Source organism: Macaca mulatta, chromosome 8 (assembly GCF_049350105.2).
Source record: "Macaca mulatta isolate MMU2019108-1 chromosome 8, T2T-MMU8v2.0, whole genome shotgun sequence".
Taxonomy (NCBI): domain Eukaryota; kingdom Metazoa; phylum Chordata; class Mammalia; order Primates; family Cercopithecidae; genus Macaca; species Macaca mulatta.
Genome location: NC_133413.1, coordinates 76,267,162 through 76,290,413, shown reverse-complemented (window position 1 = coordinate 76,290,413; position 23,252 = coordinate 76,267,162). Strand labels below are relative to the sequence as shown.

Here is a 23,252-nt window from a genome sequence, read left to right as displayed (position 1 = left end):
TGTGAATAAGTTAGGAGCCTTCATTTCAAAGAGTAGGTCGGCTGTTATAGCTCAAAGGATCATTTCTTCCCTAGGGAATAATTCTGAATCATCACATTTAAAGGATTTTATTCTAAAAACAAAAACCTATTTTCTCTTTTTTTTTTTTTTTGTTTTCTTGCAATAAGTTGGTAGTAATTTCAATTTTGAATAGTCTGGACAGACTAATTAACTTATTACTGTTTCTACTGTAGGCTCTTCGATACTTGGCAGAATGCCGTGCAAACAGAGAAAAGATGAAAGGAGAACTGGGTATGATGTTGAGCTTACAAAATGTTATACAGAAGTAAGTACAATAGACAGTGTCTCATTTATTTACATACATACTTATGTTACTTACTTAAAGGGCCTCACTGTGTTGCCCAGGCTGGGCTCAAGCGATCTTCCCACCTTGGCTTTCCAAAGTGCTAGAATTACAGGCATGATTACTACTATTATTGGATTACTATGTTTTAATGTCCTATAGTTAACTGTTTTTAATCATTTAGCTGGCTGAGGGAGGAGAATTGCTTGAACCTGGGAGGTGGAGGTTGTAGTGAGCTGAGATCGCGCCATTGCATTCTAGCCTGGGCGATAGAACAAGACTCCATCTCAAAAAAAAAAAAAAGAAATTTCAATTTTAGGTAGAGAAAAATTACAAATTATTCAGGAAGTAGTTTATTACTGTAGGAAAATGGTAAAACTGCGGAACTATAAAATGGTGCTGGTGGGGCATTTAATATTTCATACATGCAGGACATGGTGGCTTATGCCTGAAATCCCAGCAATTTGGAAGGCCAAGGCAGGCGGATCACTTGTGGCCAGGAGCTCAAGACCAGCCTGGCCAACGTGGTGAAATCTCGTTTCTACTAAAAATACAAAAATTAGCTTGGTGTGGTGGCATGTGCCTGTAATCCCAGCTATGCGGGAGGCTGAGGCAGGAGGATCACTTGAACCTGGGAGGTGGATATTGCAGTGAGCTGAGATCCTGCCACTGCACTCTAGCCTGGGCAACAGAGCAACACTGTGTCCCAAAAAAAAAAAAAATGTATATAACCATTGTTGCTAATCTCTCATCTGTAATTGCTTTGTTTAAGTAGACAGAAACTTGTGTGACTCTCTAGATACAGTTTTGTAGTAAATTCTTTTTTTTTGTTTGTTTGTAATTAAAATAGTGAGAGTAGCCCCAGTAGCTATACTGGCAATTATAAGCATGCATACCCCCACTTTGCACATTGTTCATATGAATATGAATACTTGGCTATTTCTCCCCTCATCCTGTTGCTGCTAATGTGGAAGCCACTAGAACTGGTTTGTAAGAGAAGCCCTAAAGCCCTAAGGAATCCATTGGATATAATGGATTATCTTCTGTGCAGTGTATCTGGAATGGTTTCACCTCTATGCTATCCTTGGAGTAATTGAAAAAATAATAACTCAGGGTTTTTTTGTTTGTTTGGTTGGTTTTTTGAGACAGGGTCTCACTGTGTTGCCGAGGCTGGAGTGCAGTGGTATGATCATGGCTCACTGCAGCCTCAACCTCCCAAGCTCCAGCTCTTCTCCTACCTCATCCTCCCAAGTAGCTGGGACTACAGACATGTGCCATTATACCTGGCTAATTTTTAAATTATTTTGTAGAGACATGGTCTCACTATGTTGCCTAGGCTGCTCTCCTGGGATCAAGCAGTCCTTCTGCGTCAGCCTCCCAAAGTGCTGGAATTACAGGCATGAGCCATCACACCCTGCCCAGATAGTTGTTGTTGTTTTTTTTAATCGAACTAAATTCTTTTACAGGACCTCAGTTCAGAAAGGGTGCTAGAGAAGTGGTCAGAAGGATAGAAGCAGTGATTAACCAGGAAGAGGAGGGCTGGTTTAAGGATGATGACAGCAGAAGCATCTTCCTTTTTTTCCTGAAGCGGGTCTAGTATGGTAATCAATAGCAACATGTGGCAATTTAAATTAATTAAAATTAATGGCAGGGTGTGGTGGCTCACACCTGTAATCCCAGCACTTTGGGAGGCGGGTAGATCACCTGAGGTAAGGAATTCAAGGCCAGCCTGGCCAACATAGTGAAACCCCATCTCTTCCAAAAATATAAAAATTTAAAAATTAGCCAAGTGTGGTGGCGGGCACCTGTAATCCCAGCTACTCAGGAGGCTGAAACAAGAGAATCTCCTGAACCTCCTCCAAGAATTCTCCTCCTGAACCCAGGAGGCAGAGGTTGCAGTGAGCTAAGATCGCGCCACTACACTCTAGCCTGGGCAAGAGAATGAGACTCCCTCTCAAAAATAATAATAATAATAATAATAATTAAAATTAAAAACTCAGCTCCTCAGTCATATCAGCCATATTCCAAGTGTTTAGTCATGTCACTAGTGACACTATTTCCATCATCTCGGAAAGTTCTGATGTACAGTGCTGCTCTGAAATTTTTCTTTTCTTGTCTTTTTTTTTTTTGAGACTGGGTCTCACTATGTCGCCTTGGCTGGTGCGACGTTAGCTCAGTGCAACTTCTGCCTTACAGGCTCAAGTAATCCTCCTGCCTCAGCCTCCTGAGTAACAGGGAGTTAGGCCATCATGTCCTGCTAATTTTTTTTTTGTTTTGTTGTGGGTTTCATTCTGTTGCCCAGGCTGGAGTGCAAGCAATATCATGATCTTGGCTCACTGCAACGTCTGCCTCCTGGGCTCAAGCAGTTCTCCTGCCTCAGCCTCCCAAGTACCTGGGATTACAGGCGCCCACCACCATGCCTGGCTAATTTTTGTACTTTTAATAGAGACAGTATTTCACCATGTTGGCCAGGCTGATTTCGAACTCCTGACCTCAGGTGATCTGCCTGTCTCAGCCTCCCAAAGTATTGGGATTATAGGCGTGAGCCACTGCTCCTGGCCTTTTTTTATGTTTTGTTTTGTTTTTTGTAGAGATGGGATCTCGACATGTTGCCTAGACTGGTTTCGAACTCCTGGACTCAAGTGATCCTCCTATCTCAGCCTCCCAACATGCTGGGATTACAGGTGTGAGCCACCATGCCCAACTGCTCTAAATTTTTTTTTTTTTCTTTTCGAGACAAACTCTCACTCTGTCACCCAGGCTTGAGTGCAATGGCTGTGATCTCAGCTCATTGCAACCTCTTCCTCTTGGTTTCAAGCGATTCTCCTGTCTCAGCCTCCCAAGTACCTGGGACTACAGGTGCATGACGCCACACCCGGCTAATTTTTAGTAGAGATGGAGTCTCACCATTTTGGCCAGGCTGGTCTCGAACTCCTGGCCTCAGGTGATCCACCTGCACTCGGCCTCCCTGTAAGTGCTGGGATTATAGGCATGAATCACCACCCCCAGCCTGCTCTAAAATTTCTTTGCTTAACTGCATCTAGGGCTTTTTTTGTGTTTTAGATTATTTTTGTTTCATGGACTATTTACTGGCGAATTACTAAGTCAAAGATGTAAATATCTTTGTCTTTGTATCCCTGTTGTTTTCAAGTAATACCAATGATGCTTTTACCAGCAGTTACTTTTTTTTTTTTTTGAGATGGAGTCTTGCTCTGTAGCCCAGGCTGGAGTGCAGTGGCGTGATCTCAGCTCACTGCAACCTCTGCCTCCTGGGTTCAAGCGATTCTCCTGCCTCAGTCTCCCAAGAAACTGGGACTACAGGTGCCCGCCACACCTGGCTAATTTTTTGTGTTTTTAGTAGAAACGGGATTTCACCGTGTTAGCCAGGATGGTCTTGATCTCCTGACCTCATGATCCGCCCACCTCGGCCTCCCAAAGTGCTGGGATTACAGGTGTGAACCACTGTGCCTGGCCTGACAGTTCCCTTTTTATTAGATTTTTCCAAACGTTGGAATAGTTTCTTCACATCATAGTTCTCCTATCCTGTTTAATTTGAAATCAACTTTAAAAACAATTTAAACATCTCCGTTGAGACTGATAGAAAATGGATGGTTTGGGTGGGGACATAATTCCACTGAAATTGATTTGGAAAACTTTTTACTTGGATTTTTCTGGTGAGACACTTTAAATTAGGTTCTTAAAGGGATTAATGGCTGGGCGCTGTGGCTCATGCCTGTAATCTCAGCACTTTGGGAGGCCAAGGTGGGCATATCACGAGGTCAGGAGTTCGAGACCAGCCTGACCAACATGCTGAAACCCCGGCTCAAGCTCCTAACCTCAAGTGATCCACCCACCTCAACCCCACAAAGTGTTGGGATTACAGACATGAGTCACTGCACCCGGCCTTGTTTTTTTTTTGTTTTTTTTTTAAACTTAAATTCATAAGTTTCTCTAATCATTGTCTTTTCATGCCCTTTATAACTTGTACTTGGCTGATATTTAAAATATCTGAGAACTTCAGTGACTTTTCAATAAACTCTAAAATAACTATCAATAAAAATGCTGAGACAACTAATACAAATTAGTCTTTTTGATAGTTTCCTGTAACACACAGTTAAAGTCACCAAAAGTAACTTATCTCTGGTCAACAGTGGCCCAGAAAAGCACCTGATATAGTAATTGAGTGTCTGGAATACTGTCAGATTATCACCCCTGGAATTAAAGCTCTCAATAGCTAGAACATATACAATCTGAATATCAGAAAATGAAGTATTCTTACTCATTCAATAAATAACTTGCAAACATTTTTGTTAAGTTCTATGGAAGGTACAAAAAGGATACCTTCCTCCTCTTAAAGAGTTCATATACTTATAAAAGAAATAGAAAATTAAGATCAGTAGTATAAGTATAAACATAGTACTCTGAATGCAAAGGGAGAATTGGGTTATTAGGTAGAGGCATTATATGGAAGGTGTTGGTTAAGCTGAGCCTTCAAACGTTGAAATAAGAGTTGGAAAGCCTGCAGTCTGGGTGAAGCTCTTCCAGCTAAGGAAAGGCCTGAACAAAACTTAAGGGTAGAAAGCACTCGAGAGCAAAGAACATATAAAAGTGCATGGTCTTTGTAGGAGATGGCCAAGTGTCATAGTCAACCCAAAGAATAATAGAAGGACAAAATGAGCTGGTGGAGATAGTCAGATTTTAAGGCCTTGAGTGTACATTAAAGGGTTTGGGCTTAGTTGAGCCCATTGATAGGTGAAATGAGGATTCTTTTCTTATGGTTACATGTACTTACTCTGTTCAGTTGTCCAGTGTGGTTAGCTACTCACTCTGTTTGGCAAATTAATTAAAGGTCTATAAAATTTTTTTAGTTGCACTGGCCACATTTCAAGGGCTCAGTAGTCTCATGTGAGCGGAGAGTGCAGCTATAGAACATTTCTATGCATGTGAGCGGAGAGTGCAGCTATAGAACATTTCTATCACTGCAGAAAGATTATTGGACAGTACGGCCCCCTAGATGTTGATGTGAGGATCTCTAGTAGGATTTAAAAGCTTAAGAATGAAAACTTTTGTTAGAGCTTTGGTTTTATGATAAATACATAATTTGTAATATGTTAAAAAAAAGTAAATTAAAAAACAATTGGTTTCAACATACAAAGAAATCTTGAAATTAGTTGATAGTATGAATGATCCTATTCCAATTTGGTTTCTCCTTTTGGATTTTTATATGTTGTATTTTCTTAAAAGTCAAGGTACTTTCAAATTGAGAGTTGAATGTTAGTGATAATACAGGAACATATTACAGCCTGATCTTGTTAGTTGATTTTGTATTTAATTATTTTTATTAGGCTTTTTTTTTTTTTTTTTTTTTTGAGATGGAGTCTCCCTCTGTCGCCCAGGCTGGATTCCAGTGGTGTGATCTGAGCTCGCTGCAACTTCTGCCTCGCGAGTTCAAGCAATTCTCCTCTCTCAGACTCCTGAGTAGCTGGGATTACATGCGTGCGCCACCACACCCAGCTAATTTTTGTATTTTAGTAGAGATGGGGTTTCACTATGTTGGTCATGAACTCCTGACCTCCTGAACTCCTGACCTCAGTGATCCACCTACCTTGGCCTCCCAAAGTGCTGGGATTACAGGCATGAGCCATCGCGCCAGCCAAATGTGTTTTTATACCTCTATAGTGATGGATTTTGAATCTCAATGAACCACGAGTTTAAAATGAAATTAGAAGATTGTTATAGACAAGATGCTTTTTCTACATTATTGAATTTTCTAGGATTCACTGCTATTGCTTTTAAATTGAACAAAGCATTAGAGTGAAAGAAACAAGGCTCCTTTTAGTGGAGAAATAAAATTACAGAATCAGTAGAAGTGACAAGACTAATTATATATGTGTTTCTTTTCAAGAACTACAACTCCAGGAGAAACAAAACTTCTGGCCTCTGAAATCTATGACATTCTTCAGTCCTCCAGTATGGCAGATGGTGATAGTTTTAATGAAATGAATTCACGTCGAAGGAAAGCTCAGTTTTTTCTGGGAACTACAAACAAACGTGCCAAAACAGTGGTTTTGCATATAGATGGCCTTGATGATACGGTAAGGTCTGTTAGATGGGAAAGAGAAATCATGTTACTTGTTTCTTCAGTGTCCCTTGCTAACAGTCTTTGAGAATAAATCTCGCTATCAGTATTTTACTAATACAAAGGGTCATTTTGTGCTAAAGAGGTCAATCATAGGATATAAGAATTTAAAATATTTATGTCCCTAATAATAGAACATCGAAATATGTGAAGTAAAACTTACAGAAATGGGGAGAAATAGAAAAATCCACAGTTAGAAACAGAGATTTTTAACACAGCTCTCTCAATTAATACAGGAAGCATACAGAAAATCAGTTAAGATATAGAAGACTCAAATAATACTATCAACCAATTTAACCTAATTTTTATTTTATTTATTTATTTTTTATATATTTTTTGAGATGGAGTCTTACTCTGTCACCTAGGCTAGAGCACAGTGGTGCAATCTTGGCTTATTGCAACCCCTGCCTCCCGGGTTCAGGTGTCTCTCCTGCCTTGGCCTCCCGAATGGCTGGAATTACAAATGTGCGCCACCATGCCCAGCTAATTTTTGTATTTTTAGTAAAGATGGGGTTTCACCATGTTGGCCAAGCTGGTCTTAACTCCTGACCTCAGGTAGTCTGCCCGCCGCAGCCTCCCAAAGTGCTTGATAACAGGGATGAGCCACCGTGCCCAGCCCAAAGCATGTTCTTTGAACACGGTGAATGCAAATTAGAAATAATAACAGAAAGGTATCTGAAAAATTTCCCCCAAATTTGTGAAAGTAAGTGACACATTTCTTTTTTTTTTCCTTTTCTTTTTTCAGGGACAGGGTCTCGTTCTGTGGCCCAGGCTGGAGTGCAGTGGCACAATCATAGTCTACTGTAGCCTCAAACTCCTGGGCTCAAATAATCTTTCTGCCTCAATCTCCTGAGTAGCTGGGACTGCAGACATGTGCCACCGTGTCTGGCTAATTTTTAAGTTTTTGCAGAGATGGAGTCTTGCTGTGTTGCCAGGTCTTAGACTCCTGGCCTCAACCAGTCCTCCTGCCTCAACCCTGCAAAGAGCTCGGATTACAGGCATGAACCACTGCACCTAGCTAAATAGCACATTTCTAAAGTAATCTATGAGTCAGTAAATAAAAGAGAAATTAGCATTTTGAACTGAATAAAAAGGAAAGTGAACTGAATAAAAAAGTGTAGGCCAGGCGCGGTGGCTCACACCTGTAATCCCAGCACTTTGGGAGGCCAAGGCAGACGGATCATGAGGCCAGGAGTTTGAGACCAGCCTGGCCAACATAGTGAAACCCCATCTCTACTAAAAATACAAAAATTAGCTGGGCATGGTGGTACACCTGTAGTCCCAGCTACTCGGGAGGCTGAGGCAGGAGAATCGCTTGAACCCAGGAGGTGGAGGTTGTGGTGAGCTGAGATCACGCCACTGCACTCCAGCCTGGGCAACAGAGTGAGACTCCGTCTCAAAAAAAAAAAAAAAAAAAAAAAAAAGTGAAGAAAGTGTAATAAAAATGAAAGTGATATATACATGAAAGTGTAGCTGAAATTTGTTGGAAGTAGTTAAACGATGTTTAAAGTGGAAATTCATTAGCTCCAGATGCATAACTGTTTATATACAAAAAAGAAAGGGTATCAAGTCAGTGACTTAAGCTTCTATCTTAAAAAAATAGAAGAAACTGAAGGGAATCACTGGATCCCAAGAGTTCAAGGTTATGGTGGTCTATGATTGTGTCACTACACACTCCTGTGTAGGCAACAAAAACCCTGTCTCAGAAAAAAAAAAGAAACTAGAAAAAGAAGAGCAAATTAAAGCCACAACAAGCAGAAGAAAAGAAACAAGAAAGATCCGGGAAATGAAAAACAATAGAGAAAAACCAATGAATTCAAAAGCTGGTGTTTGACATGATTGTTAAAATTGGTAAGCCTCTAGTCGAACAGATCAAGAGTAAAAAAGTCATAAATTATCAATATCAGAAATGAGAGAGGATGCCACTATAGATCCTACAAACATCAAAAGGATAAGTAAGGGGCCGGGCACGGTGGCTCACGCCTCCATAATGCCAGCACTTTGGGAGGCTGAGGCAGGCGGATCACTTGAGGTCAGGAGTTTGAGACCAGCCTGGCCAACATGGTGAAACCCCATCTCTACTAAAAATACAAAAATTAGCCAGGTGTCATGGTGCAGGCCTGTAATCTCAGCTACATGGGAGGCTGAGGCAGGAGAATCGCTTGAACCCAGGAGGCAGAGGTTGCAGTGAGTGGAGATCATGCCACTGCACTCCAGCCTGGGCGACAGCAAGACTCCATGTCAAAAAAAAAAAAAAAAAAGGGTAAGTGAATATTTTAAATACCTTTATGCCAATAAATTTCATAATGTAGATGAAACAGGTTTCATGAAAGACACAGATGACTGAAGCTCACTCAAGAAGAAACAGATGACCTGATTAATTGTATATCTACTAAATAAATTGAATTTGTAGCTAAAAATCATGCCATAAATAAAACTTCAAGCCCGGATAGAAGCATGTTTTCTAGTGTCATTGGTTTTAAAATTTTTTTTATTTTTGTTTGAGACAGGGTTTTGCTCTTGTTGCCCAGGCTGGAGTGCAATGGCACAATCTCGGCTCGCTGCAACCTCCACCTCCTGGGTTCAAGCCTTTCTCCTGCCTCAGCCTCCCAAGTAGCTGGGATTACAGGTGCCCGCCACCACACCCAGCTATTTTTTATTTAGTAGAGACGGGGTTTCGCCATGTTGGCCAGGTTGGTCTCGAACTCCTGACCTCAGGTAATCCATCTGCCTTGGTCTCCCAAAGTGCTGGGATTATAGGCATGATCCACTGCGGCCGGCCTTAAATTTTATTTTGTCAGCCTGGTGCAGTGGCTCAAACCTATAATCCCAGCGCTTTGGGAGGCTGAAGCAGGTGGATCACGAGGTCAGGAGTTCAAGACCAGCCTGGCCAACATGGTGAAACCTCGTCTCTACTAAAGATACAAAAAATTAGTGGGGCGTGGTGGTGCACGCCTGTAATCCCAGCTACTCAGGAGGTTGAGGCAGGAGAATCCCTTGAACCTGGGAGGTAGAGGTTGCAGTGAGCTGAGATTGTGCCATTGTACTCCAGCCTGGGCAACAGGGCGAGATCCTGTCACACACACACAAAAATGTTTATTTTGTCTATATTTTTAGTTGTTTAGAGGCTAAATCTGGTCCCTGTTAATCCATCTGGACTGCAACTGGAAGTTCCCCTGAAGTTACCTTGCACAGAGATTATATAACTTTACGTATTTAGGGGTAGCAGTTGGTAGATTACCACTTACCTCTTTAGCAATGCCAGGTAGGTTACATTAGATTATTCACAGCTTTTTTCTGTTGTTGTTTTTTTTTTTTTTTTTTTTTTTTTTGAGACAAGAGTCTCACTCTGTCCCCCAGGCTGGAGTGCAGTGGCGTGATCTTGGCTCACTGCAACCTTTGCCTCCCAGGTTCAAATGATTCTCCTGCCTCAGTCTCCCGAGTAGCTGAGACTACAGGCGCCCGCCACCATGCCCATCTAATTTTTGTGTTTTTAGTAGAGACATGGTTTCACCATATTGGCCAGGCTGGTCTTGAACTCCTGACCATGTGATCCACCTGCCTTGGCCTCCCAAAGTGTTGGGATTGCAGGCATGAGCCATTGTGCCTGGCCCACAGCATTTTCTAGTTGTGTTTTAGGTGCTTAGGCTCAGGATTTGGGGTTTAGTAAATAAGCTTGAGAAGAAACCTTCCTTATGCATATTATCAGAGCCAAATCAGTCCACAGCTATCTTACTGAAAGTGGGATCACGAGACAATTTCTAGAAAGCAAGTTCTGATAAAGATAAATTGATTCACTGGAAGATCTTAAAATATATAAAATATCTCCAATACCATGTATTTAATTTTAATGAATAAGAATAATACAGTTTCTTTTTAAAGCTAGCACAAATCAAATAATAAAACCCAGCAAAGCACACACAAAAATATAGGCTAGCCAGGTGTAGTGGCACATGCCTGTAATCTCAGCTATATGGGAGGCTAAGGCAGGAAGATCGCTAGAGCCTAAGATTTCAAGACCAGCCTAGTCAACATAATGAGAATCTGTCTCAAAAAAAAGAAACAGCAGAAACCAAACAAACAAACATATAGGCCAATGTATAGTAAAAACATGATTGTCAAAGTCCAAAATGAAATATTAGCAAGTTAACTCTAGTACTGTACTATCGTGTTAACATGTTTTTGGTGACATAGCCTAGCACTAGTGATAAGTTTATTCCATCGATTCTCTCATTCAGTTCTGACAAACAGCACAGAGAGATGTATATCTTTTTTCTTTCTTTCTTTGTTTTTGAGACAGTCTCACTCTGTCGCCCAGGCTGGAGTTCAGTGTGACACAATCTTGGCTCACTGCAACCTCCGCCTCCCGGGTTCAAGCAATTCTCCTCCCTCAACCTCCCAAGTAGCTGGGATTAAAGATGCCCACCACCATGGCCCGCCAATTTTTTTGTATTTTATAGAGACGGGGTTTCACTCTGTTGCCCAGTCTGGTTTTGAACTCCTGACCTCAAGTGATCTGCCTCCCTCGGCCTCCCAAAGTGCTAGGTTATAATAGAAGGGGAAGTTGAGTTTAGAATGGTCAATAACTTAACTGTTTGCTCCACCTATGTAACTTTAGCTTAGTCAACATTTTTTGGACTACTAGGTAGTGTGACTTCAGAATTGAACTTTTTTTTTTTTTTTTTCCCAGACAGAGTTTTGCTCTTTTGCCCAGGCTGGAGTAAAGTGGCACAATCTCAGCTCACTGCAGCCTTCAGCCCCTGGGTTCAAGTGATTCTCGTGCCTCAGCCTCCCAAGTAGCTGGGGTTACAGGCACCCGCCACCACACCCGGCTAATTTTTTTGTATTTTTAGTAGAGACAGGGTTTTGCCTTGTTGGTCAGGCTGGTCTTGAACTCCTGACCTCAGGTGATCCACCTGCCTCGTCCTTGCAAAGTGCTAGGATTACAAGCGTGAGCCACTGCTCCTGGCCCAGAATTGAACTTTTAATCACAATATTATAATTTCCTAAAAACAATCTAGTTTTATCCTGGAGTTGTAAATATTATTTAACATAATGAAATATTTTAGTATAATATTAGTAAGTCAATAATTTGATAATTTGCTATTGATACTGCTGTAAATACAGAAAATCCAGGAGAATGATCTGAAATTTCTTAAAAATATTTTAAAAATCCAGTGACATTATTAAATATATGGAAATCAGTCACTTCTTAAAAGGAGAAAAGTAGTTTTACTCTCCCAAACAAAACAAACAGCTAGGAAGAGTGCAGGGATATTTTTTCTTTTTTGTTTTTTGTTTTTTTAAACTTAATGATCAGTGTGATAGTAGCAAGGCTATTCTTAATAAGAACATAAGAGACTCAATAAAAAAAATTAAATGTCCTCAGTGTTATAAGAAGACTGGAATAAGTGGAATGAAATGCCTGTTTCTGAAAGTTTGTAAGGATGTCAGTTCTTCCTAAATTTGTAGACTTAAAATAATGCCAATCAGTCTGATGATTTTGGAAGTTTATTTCCCAATCTAAAAGTTCACATGGTAGAATGTACTAATTTTTACAATAAAAGGGAGCACCTAATGTTAGGCATTATTTTAGATACGAGGGATACAGTGATGACCAAAAAGCAAAACTTTCTCCTCTCTTGGAGCTAGCATAGTTGGAGGAGGCAGACAATAAGCTTGCTAAAAAAGTGTGTTAATTTATGTTGAAATAAAGATAAATTAGACTTATGAATCTCGTTTCTCACTGTGGCATGTGGTTGGCATTTAGTACCAGACTCTACCTGTGGTAAATTAGGCAAGTTGTTTTTCTACTTTTTACTTTACTCACATTTGAAAGAAGAGATCAGATTAATAATATCCTAACTTACATATATTGTGCGAGCTTTACTTCACTTTTAAGTTTACCTGGTGTTGAATATGTGGACGAGATAAACATGGTGCTATTTGACACCAATCCTGTAAGAGGGCTTCACCAAATGCAGGCCCCTGCAGAGCAGGGTCCAGACACAGTGCTCTAGATGAGCCCACTGTGGGCCCGTGCTGTGCCACAGACTGTCGCGTCCCAGGCCTCCCTGAGTAGGGTTGAAATGCAGAAGTAGGGAGATGAGCAATGATGTGAGCAGTTGTTCTGAAGGATGTGGAAATAAGTTTGAAAACTGGATATAGTCTACAGACTTGGCACATGGGTCAATTGCAGATTGACCCCTCAGAAATATAAATGAAAACCTGTTCTCAATACAGAAATCAGAAAATGTAGAGTGTGTGATTTGGTGTATGTGGGCCAGAGGTGGAGGGAGCTATGAGGAGAAAATGCAGTTACTTTTTCCATTTTCTCTTTGGATCTTGTGTTGAGATGACCACTTGATGGTCAAGTGGATATGTCTGACAGACAAATGAAAATAAGAAAGTCATATTGGAGTTAGTAATGTTAGTGATGGCTAAAGTGATGAGAATAGTCTCCTGAGGGTTGAAGCAGAAAGAAAGTCAGTGTAGGCACTGGACTTTGGAGTTAAGGTGAGACAGAGCTGGAATAATCAGTGGGGAAGTGGAAGGCCAGGATAATGTAGTACCCTGCATTGAAGCATTGAAGGGTACATGTTATATTGTGTTTTGAAGAGTATTAGGAAAATGAGAACCACATAAAGTATGTTTAACCCTTGAGAATGCAATGGTAACCATAAGAATGCCATAAATGAATGATGCAGTGATATTTATAATACCAGGTGATTTAAGGAATAGGGACTTAAACAGTGAATGCTCACTAATTCTAACTTCAGTCTATTAGAATTTATCCCTGGAGATTTTTAGGCTAGAGTGTGGATCATAAACCTTTTCTTTTCTTTTTTTTTTTTTTTTTTTTTTTTTTTGAGATGGAGTCTCGCTCTGTCACCCAGGCCAGAGTGCAGTGGCACAATCTCAGCTCATTGCAACCTCCGCCTCCCGGGTTCAAGTGATTCTCCTGCCTCAGCCTCCCGAGCAGCTGGGACTACAGGCACACGTCACCATGCCCAGCTGATTTTTGTATTTTTAGTAGAGACGGGGTTTTACCATATTGGCCAGGCTGTTCTTTAACTCCTGACCTCGTAATCTACCCGCCTCAGCCTCCCAAAGTGCTAGGATTACAGGCATGAGCCACTACGCCTGGCCAAACCTTTTCTTTATAGGACCAGAAAGTAAATATTTTTGGCTTTGTAGACCACGATGGGCTCTGTCATAACTACTAACGCTGTATTAGCATGAAACTAGCCTCAGATAATATGTAAACAAATGGGTGTGCTTGTGTTCCAATAAAACTTTATTTACAAAAACAGCTGGTGGACTATGGTTTTCCCCACCCGTGAGCTAGAAGAACCTCTGCTTTTCTGCTTTTTGGCATTTTTTCCCCTGTATTGTGTTCTGCTTTATTTAAGATGTAAATTAACCTTGGCTAACTTCTTTCTGATTAAAAAAATTATTAAAACTGCATATTAGTATTGAAGCTTTAAAAATTTAGGAATTACTATTCTGTTGATGTTGTAAAATTTAAAAAATTTGACTAAGCACTCCCCCACTCTGTGCCCTGAAATAAGATGGTAAAACTGAAATAGGTCATTTGCTGCCTTCCCCCCTCCAAAATATAACTTGGTTTTAGCTGATTTATTACCTTTTATTTACCTATTTTCATAACAATTTGCTTTTACTTTTTCAGTCTCGGAGAAATCTATGTGAAGAGGCTTTGTTAAAAATTAAAGGTGTTATTAGCTTTACTTTTCAAATGGCTGTTCAAAGGTGTGTGGTGCGAATCCGTTCAGATTTGAAAGCTGAGGTAAGTATTTTAAAATGCTTAATATGTTTGAGATTACAGGTAAACAATTCAGTTTCAAAGTCGTTCCTTTTTTTCTTGACTTAGGCTTTGGCATCAGCAATAGCATCAACCAAGGTTATGAAAGCTCAGCAAGTTGTGAAAAGTGAAAGTGGAGAAGAGGTAAAACTTGTATTTAATTTTCTTTATATCTAACTCACTCTCAGTTATTTTTTGTGGCTAGCAGATTGCCAGTATTTCTAAATTAATAGTGCCAAGTATGTAAGGATGTGCTGTTTCTTGGTTAACAGTTAACTATTTTAGAAATATAGAGAGATCTTTTGTGGATATCAGAGTCTGCTCTTGCCGATTTTTACATGGAAATAAAGGATATGTGTCTTCCTTGCATTTATTTTTAAATACTTTCTTCATAACCTTAACTAATTTTGACAATCCAAAAAATAAAGGTGTATCCACTGAGCAAGTAAATAGGGTGAAAATCCTTGTATCTTGCTACTCTCTTCACTAGCTTTGTGATGGGGGAAACAAATATGCCTTGAGCTCATTTGGGTTCCCATCTCATAGATGGGAGGTTCCATGGCTATCCAGTGGCCTGCAGTGGCTAGACACTTGCTTTAGTCATTATTACACCGAGAAAAGTTGCTCATTTACTCCTAGAATTTCAGCAGATCAGCTTCTGAGTTCTTACTTGTACTCTGCTTACTCCTTTCTGTATTGACGCTGCTCAGCAATTGGGCCTACTGTCATGGAAGAGGAAAGTTTACCCTGAGAATAACCATGGTAATTAGAATAAGGAGTAAAGTTGATTTTGTAATAACTGTTAATATTTTCTGTATCAGATGTTGGTCCCATTCCAAGATACTCCTGTGGAAGTAGAACAGAACACAGAGCTACCTGACTACCTGCCTGAGGATGAGAGTCCCACAAAGGAACAGGACAAAGCGGTGTCCCGGGTTGGCTCACACCCAGAAGGTGGAGCTAGCTGGCTGAGCACAGCTGCAAACTTTTTATCCAGATCATTTTATTGGTGACTTCACTTTGGGGCTCAAGGACTGTGTGAACCAACAAGGGGCCAGTTTTCCATTGCTGTGGTGAACTGTCAAGTGCAATTTGCAATAAGTTATCATGAAAAGTTTTTAGATTACATGATTGCGTATGCTGCATTTTACATTTTATTGGACATTTTACCCCACTGAGTGGTAAAAAGGACAGAGGCTACGGATGGAGTTGCTTTATTATGAAAGTATTTTGGTTTTGTTTTCTTTCATTTAATTGCCTCATATTTAAAAACCATGGGTCCACTGTTAAAACACACGTGTATGTGCAGCTTTACATTTTATTTTACATGAAGCACGTGATTAGGAAAACTCGTTTTCTCCTCAAGCCTCAGGACCTACCTGAAGAGAAGTTTTCTTGTAGCTCAAGTTGTGCATGAATTACTGAATATTTTACTGTGCTTTTCTTCATGAAGGATACATACTTTGTACTCTTCACTGAAAGCTGGAAACATTTCTTGTTACCCTCTTTTGTGCCTTTTTATTTTGCCAACCATGTTTATAGAAAGGACATTACTAATGACATTTTGCAAAGTAAAAACATTCATTTGAACATAGTCCCCTAGAAAAACAACTCTACAAAAATTTTGCAGCCTTATTCATTATAATTTTAATAAAATTAACACAAAATCAGTCAAGAAGAAGGAAACATGTATATTAGCGAAGTGTTTTTGGAGACTATTTGAATGTGACCAAATGTGGTTCTGGTTGACTTCTTTTCACTTTGGCTTATATCAGCTCTTGAGAGTTAAGTCTGATCATGATATTGCAAACAACTGTAAATGGTCTCTAGGCCTTACTTTGTGATTATACGTTATCTCCTGCTAGAAAAAGATAATGTAGTAAAGAACTGACAAACTGAAAAAAAGAAACAAAAATCAAATGCCTATAATACCCTAATGCCACTTTGGTATAGAGTCTAACTTTAAAACATGAATTGCTCGACAGAATTCTATTCAGTAGGTGTTTCTTTGTATTGCCTTTTGTGAATTTTTTATGAAAATGCTGCAGTTGTGTTGAATGAAAAAGACCCAAATTATAGCTTATGAAGAAATAAAGCCAGGATTGATCACTTAATCCTGTTTCTCATGTCCAGCCAGAAAAAAAGAACTTCAGTGAAGGTAAGATAAATAAATAATACACATATAATACTTTTTTTGGTAGTTAAGTGCTAATTACATATATGTAATACTTTATTAAATTTCTGAAATATTTGGTAACTAAAATTTTCTTTTTTGGAAATTAATAAATCTAGATACATATTAATGTTGATATGACTAAAAACAAGAAGAAACTGAAATTTCTTTTCATCAACATGTAGAGCTGCTATTTTACTATTTGGAGAATATGATGTGAAAATTGGACCCCAAAAGGTTTCCTTGTGTTTTCATTGTAAAATACCATCATCAGTGAGAGTCTTGAGGTCACTAACATTATCACCTTCTGGAGAGAGAGTTACTGGAGGCATGGAGGATGATATTTTTTTTCATGTGTTTGGTTTCTCGTTCAAGTGACACGCACAAACAAAAAAAACACACAAAAAAACAAAAAAAAACCCACAACTTTCAGGGCACCTATTGCTCTAAATGCATAATATAACTTGCTGCCAGAACCAGATGTATTGAAAAAAGAAAATAAAACCACCTTCTTTCTATAGCCATTAAAGCAAAGTTTACTGTTCTAACAAATTTGTATTTTATTTTGCATTGCCACACATCTGCTTATTTAAAAACTACATCCCTTTGGTAGTAATGTTTCAGGACAAGTAGGTATTACTGCTTGATGTTTGTGTGTTCTAATTCTAAGAGTTCTTTATTCCAGATCATATAGAGCAGTTAAGGCAACTGTAACAGCATTTTTTGAAATACATTGTAAAATAATAAAAGGTAACATAATTAAAATTGAGTGGATATTATATACTTGTGGTATGAGTGGATATTATATACTTGTGGTATAAGTATTGATTATTTTTAAATTTTATTTTAAGTTCTGGGATACATGTGCAGAATGTATCATAGGTATACATGTGCCATGGTGGTTTGCTGTACTTGTCAACCCGTCATGTATGTTTCAAGCCCCTCATACATTAGGTATATTTCCTAATGCTCTCCCTCCCCTTCCCCCCACCCCCCTACAGGCCCTGGTGTGTGATGTTTCCCTATGTTGATTACTCTTAAGCCTGTGTGTACACACATTGCCTGGCACACTTTCCCAGTTCCCTGCAGTTGTGCCACCTGACTAATTCCCATGCATCCTCCATTTGTTTCCTTCCTGACACCACACCTGCCTCTCCCCAGATTGGATCACTGCTCCTGTGCATATACTCATTGTAGCATCTATCACATTATATCAAAATTGCATATTTACCAGTGTCTCTTCCCTACTAAGCTCTCTGAGAAGAGAATCTTTCTTTTTTAAGTTTTGCTTTGCATTGACACATAATATTTGTGCATATTTATGGGGTACAATAATGATGTGAGTCTTCACATTAACATTGTAGCTGTGCCTGACTTATAGTAAATGCTCAGATATTTTTTAGGGGAAATGAGCAAAGTTTTTTAAAAAATCACTAAAACATAAACATACTTGTTGGGCAAAAGGAAAAATGTCATATGTATTTTTTCTGGGCATGCTTATTTCTGACATCAATATTTAACACATTTCAGCCAGACACAGTGGCTCGTACCTGTAATCCCTGCATTTTGGGAGGCCAAGGTGGGGAGGATTGCTTGAGCCCAGGAGTTTGAGACCAGCCTGGGGAACATGGTGAAACCTTGACTGTACAAAAAAAAAAAAAAATTAGCTAGCTGTGGTGACAAGTACCTGTAGTCCCAGCTACTTGGGAGGCTGAGGTGGGAGGATTGATTGGGCCTAGAAGATTGAGGCTGCAGTGAGCCGTGATAATGCCAGCCTGGATGACACAGCGAGACCCTATCTCAAATAAAAAAGCAAATGTCTTCATTTATTTTGTCATTTGGTTTTTATTTTTAAAAAATGGGAGGGGGCATAATATTTGCTGCATTGAATGGAGCTAGAATTATCCTGATTCTTACAGAATTTTTACAGGAGAAAATGATATACATAAAATAGTGGTTTTTATTTTCTGTTTTATAACTGATAAGCTGTGTGATCCTAGGCAATATTTTAACTTCTAAACTTTTTTCATTAGTAAAATGGAGATGATTCCTCTGCCTCATGGGGCCATTATTAGGATCCAGTGAGAAATGAGTGTTTTGAAAACTAAAAATTTACCGGTGTGCAGTGGATTTATTGTTACTGGAAGTTTCTCAAGTGGTAACCCTTTTTTTTTGTTTTTTTTTTGTTTTTTTTTAAAGACAGTCTTGTTCTGTTGCCCAGGCTGGAGTGCAGTGGTGTGATTTTGGCTCACTGCAACCTCCGCCTCCAGGGTTCAAGCGATTCTCATGTCTTAGCCTCCCCGGTAGCTGGGATTACAGGCACCTGCCACCAAGCCTGGCTAATTTTTGTATTTTTAGTAGAGACAGGGTTCCAGCCTGTTGGCCAGGCTAGTCTTGAACTTCTGGCCTCAAGTGCTTTGCCCTCCTTGGCCTTCCAAAGTGCTGGGATTACAGATGTGCGCTACCTCGCCTGGCCTTCAAACACTATTCTAATCATGCTTTATCTGACTCCTCATCTTCCCGTCTTCACACATCCAATCAGAGAGTTTTTGTTTTTTGAAATTTTTACTTATTTTTATTTTTTTTAGGCTTAGGCATCTGCTCTTTGATTTTTATCTAAATTTTCTCCCTTGGATAATTCATTTATTGTCAGGATTTTAATTACCTTTTTGTAGATAATTGCTAAACCTCCACTGTACTGTCAATTTTGATTGCACTTTTTTTCCTTTGCAGTACCTATCAAATGTAAAGTCTGAATTTTAATTTTTGTTAGAACTGAGCTCATGGTAGGCATGCAATAAATTTTAACAAAAATGAATTCTGTGCCATGTACTATGCTAATGCTTTACAAATATTTATTCACTGAACCCTAAACCACTATGAGGTAGGTACTCTTAAATCACAGTTTTACAGATGGGGAAAAACGAGACAGATTAAGTAACTCATTGGTGCCAGGTTATGGACCTAGTAAGCGGGGAAGCCAGGACTCAAACCTGGGCATTTTGGCTCCTGAGTCTGTACTCCCCCAGAAGGCAGCCTGCATCTTCTGTTCCCCCTCTGTGCCTTTCCAGATTTACCACCACCCTTCTAGTCCAGACCCTTTGGCTTGTATCTGGTCTGGGGACTTAATTCAGGTACCTGTTAGCAGTCAGAAACTCAGTGTCTGGAGACCAGAAAAGTTAAGTATATAAAAGCAATAAGCCTAGTCAGGTGACAGCACAGGAAAACACAGCACCTGTCTAAAGGAAACCACATTATCCTCATATGGGTGGCTGGCTTTGAGAATGCACAGCTTTTGGACTTTAAGGCTCTTCCAGACCCATCAGACACTACCAGAGCCATATAAGATATGCCTGTTGGCCAGAAATAGGCTACTCTTCCTCCTAGAATGGCCCATTCTGTTATATCAGTTTCATCTTAATAGTATTTTCATCATTTTCAGCTCTAATGTCAACAAAAGCCTATGGACTGAAGTTTAGACTGCTTTGTGCAGCATCAAAAATACCCTGAGAGTTTAGTCGCCAGCCTAGCCTTTCACAGTTTTGCTAGGATTAGTTCAGACTATGGAAGGCACAGTTGTATATCTCATTGTTAGAATAACAGTCTGCTTTATTTAGCCTTGCCTATTATAGCATAAATATTCCATATTCATCCTACCCTCTAGATCTTTTTTGTAATCTTTTCGGGAATTTCCTCCTTTATACTCTTCTTTAAAATATTTTGTTATGAAAATAAGCTCAATATATTACAGAAATGCATAAGAAAGCACAAACCACCTGTCATGTCACAACATAGATAGTCTAGGTAACTGTGAACATCTTGTTTCATTTTATTTTCATTTATCTTTTTACAATTTTTTTTACATTGGCAACATTTTCAAAATAGGCATCCAGAACTGGGTGTGGTGACATGTACCTGGAGTCCTAGCTACTCAGAAGGCTGAGGCAGAAGGATTGCTTGAGTACAGGAGTTCAAGTTCAGCCTGGGCAACATGGCAAGACTCCATCTTGTAAAAATAGGCATCCAGGGTCGGGCGTGGTGGCTCACACCTGTAATTCCAGCAGTTTGGGAGACTGAATTGGGCAGATCATCTGAGGTCAGGAGTTCGAGACCAGCCTGACCAACGTGGTAAAACTCCATCTCTGCTACAAAATTAGCCAGGCGTGGTGGCACATGCCTGTAATCCCAGCTATCGGGAGGTTGAGGCAGGAGAATTGCTTGAACCCAGGGGGGCGGAGGTTGCAGTGAGCCGAGATTGCGCCATTGCACTCCAGCCTGGGCAACAAGAGTGAAACTCTGTCTCAAAAAAAAAAAAAAAAAAAAAAAAAGGCATCCAACGGAAAGTCCTGCTTGTCTTCTTTTGAACCTTAGTTATTGGTTCCTCTAACCAGGGACAGCCATTTTTACTAATTTTTTATGCCCATCAGAGAGATTCTACAAATTTACTAACTTTTTCATATTTTTTCCCCATGCAAATGGTAGTGTGATATCCTGCACCTACTTTTTTTCCCTTAAAGTGTATCTTAGAAGTTACTGTATATTCATGTATAAAGCAGCTCCCTTCTTTTACAGCTTCAAAGTATTACACTGTATTAATGTTCCATGATTTATTTAGTGCTTTGTAATCTTTTACTCTTAAAAAAATAGTGCTGTATAAATATAGCTGTAGGAATGATTCCTTGATGTGGAAATGGGCCAAAGGCTAGGTTTTTAATTTTGATAGTTCTTGCCTCCTCAGAGAGTATTCCAGCAAGGTGTGAGAGTGGTTCCCCTCAACTTCTCACTGTGTTATCCCATGTTGGCCAGGCTGGTCTCAAATTCTTGACCTCAGGTGATCCACCCACCTCAGACTCCCAAAGTGCTGGGATTATAGGCGGGAGCCACTGTGCCCAGCCTTAATAACTTTTAACACTACTTGAGCACTTACTATATCCCACACTATCTATTGGACCTTTACTTGTGTTATTTCCTTTAATTATTACAGTGGTCCAGTGAGCTGGGCTTTTTCTTACCCGTTTTACACAGGAAACTAAAGCTTAGAAATAAGGTAACTGGTCATATCACCCTGAATGTGCCTGATCTTGTCTGAAATAAAGTAACTGGTCTTAAGTACACTTAAAAACTAATCAGTGGCAGGGCTGGTATTTAAATCTCAGAGGTCCTTCTTACTGACCTTTTAGTCTATTGCCCAAATAATTGCTGTGAATGAGAGTGAGCCCAGGTTGAGAAGCATGATTTAGTTCTTGCACATTTAAGATTTTTATTGTTTTTTTTTTTCTTTTTGTATTCTTTTCAACATTTTCAGCATTTTTCAACATCAGCCATTTGATTTTTTCTACTCTTCTGCTTATAAGCATTTAATGGCTTACTGTGTCAAGTCTAAATTCTTATGTTTTCAGGAATCACCATAACCTGCTCTCCTTTCCTGTGAATTGACCTGACACTGTTATTTTTACTTAAATTGACATCTTTAAACTTCAGTAAAACTTGCATTGTGTGCTTTGGAGTCCACTCATTCTCTTCTCCTCAACTTAAAAAATTCTATCTGTTCTTCAAGAACTGGCTATTCCATGAAGCTGTCCACGTTTGCTTTGGTTCTTGCTGATTTATCTCCCAGTTGTTCAAACTTTTTCAGCACTTAAACGGTCTGCTGTATATTTAGCCACTGATTTTGTGTCATTTGTATCTTCATTCCTTAATGGGTTCATTATGTAGATTATGACAGCAGAGATCTCTTTCAAACCTTGTGCTTCCCCTTTTGCACTGCCCCCTTCCTTATCAAGCCAAATTGAAGCCTAACCCCAAGCCTCCTCTTTACTCATGGCTTCAGGAGCAGCCTGTATCCTGAGGTTCTTTCTGGCCCTTACTGACTCTGAAGTCCTTTTCTAACCAATTCTCCTCTGGTAAGAAGTTTAATAAGTTGTGTAAGTACTATTTTTCTCATGTTTAATTATTTCAGGTGGAAGATAGTACATTAGGACACATTAACACTAATACTCTGTGTGTGATCTGTAGCAAATAGAAATATTCCAATTATGCAGAAGGAACAAAATTGGGCAATGGAAAATGCACTTTCAGGGGAAAAGTATTTATGTGATTGGTTGAAAAGGAAAAATTTTACTTTAGAAATGAATTAGAAAACTGAATGGTAAGAAAGTGGCATAGAATGAATTGAAGATGATAGTAGGGAATAAAAGAAGATGGAAAAAGAAATACATGGAAAATCAACTTTACCTACCTTAAAACAGAGTTAAAGCAAATGTGGATGACACCATAAAGCAGACTGAGAAAGAGCTGAGTCAGAAGCCAGACTCAGTTTTAGGAAATAAACTTCAAGGGAAAAATGAGTCATCACCTGTCAGTGCAGAAGCTCAGAGAAAAAGTACACTGCTTTAAGATAACTTGTATGTAAAATAAAGATGTATACAGTAAAACTTTTGCTTATATGGGTGTTTACGCTTTTAGTTTTGATTTTACTTCTTTTTTTTTTTTTTTTTTTTGAGATAGACTCTCGCCTTGTGTCCATCCTGGAGTGCAATAGCATGATCTCAGCTCACTGTAACCTCCACCTCCTAGGTTCAAGTGATTCTCCTGTCTCAGCGTCCCGAGTATTTCGGATTGCAGGTGCACGCCACCATGCCCAGCTAATTATTTGTATCTTTAGTGGAGATGGGGTTTCACCATGTTGGCCAGGTTGGTCTCTTAACTCCTGACCTCGTGATCCACTCGCCTTGGCCTCCGAAAGTGCTGGGATTACAGGTGTGAGCCACTGCCC

At 39.5% G+C, this 23,252-nt stretch overlaps 1 protein-coding gene across 1 annotated transcript in view; it reads left to right on the top strand.

Moving 5' to 3' along the window:
- ARMC1 (armadillo repeat containing 1) overlaps positions 1-16,850 on the top strand; it is a 31,548-nt gene extending 14,698 nt beyond the window's left edge. The window contains 5 exon segments of the mRNA NM_001261315.1: positions 234-325; positions 6,249-6,438; positions 14,173-14,289; positions 14,374-14,448; positions 15,126-16,850. Coding sequence (NP_001248244.1) covers positions 234-325; positions 6,249-6,438; positions 14,173-14,289; positions 14,374-14,448; positions 15,126-15,317 — 666 coding nt within the window. The 3' untranslated portion in view covers positions 15,318-16,850.
- Positions 16,851-23,252: the final 6,402 nt, after the last annotated feature.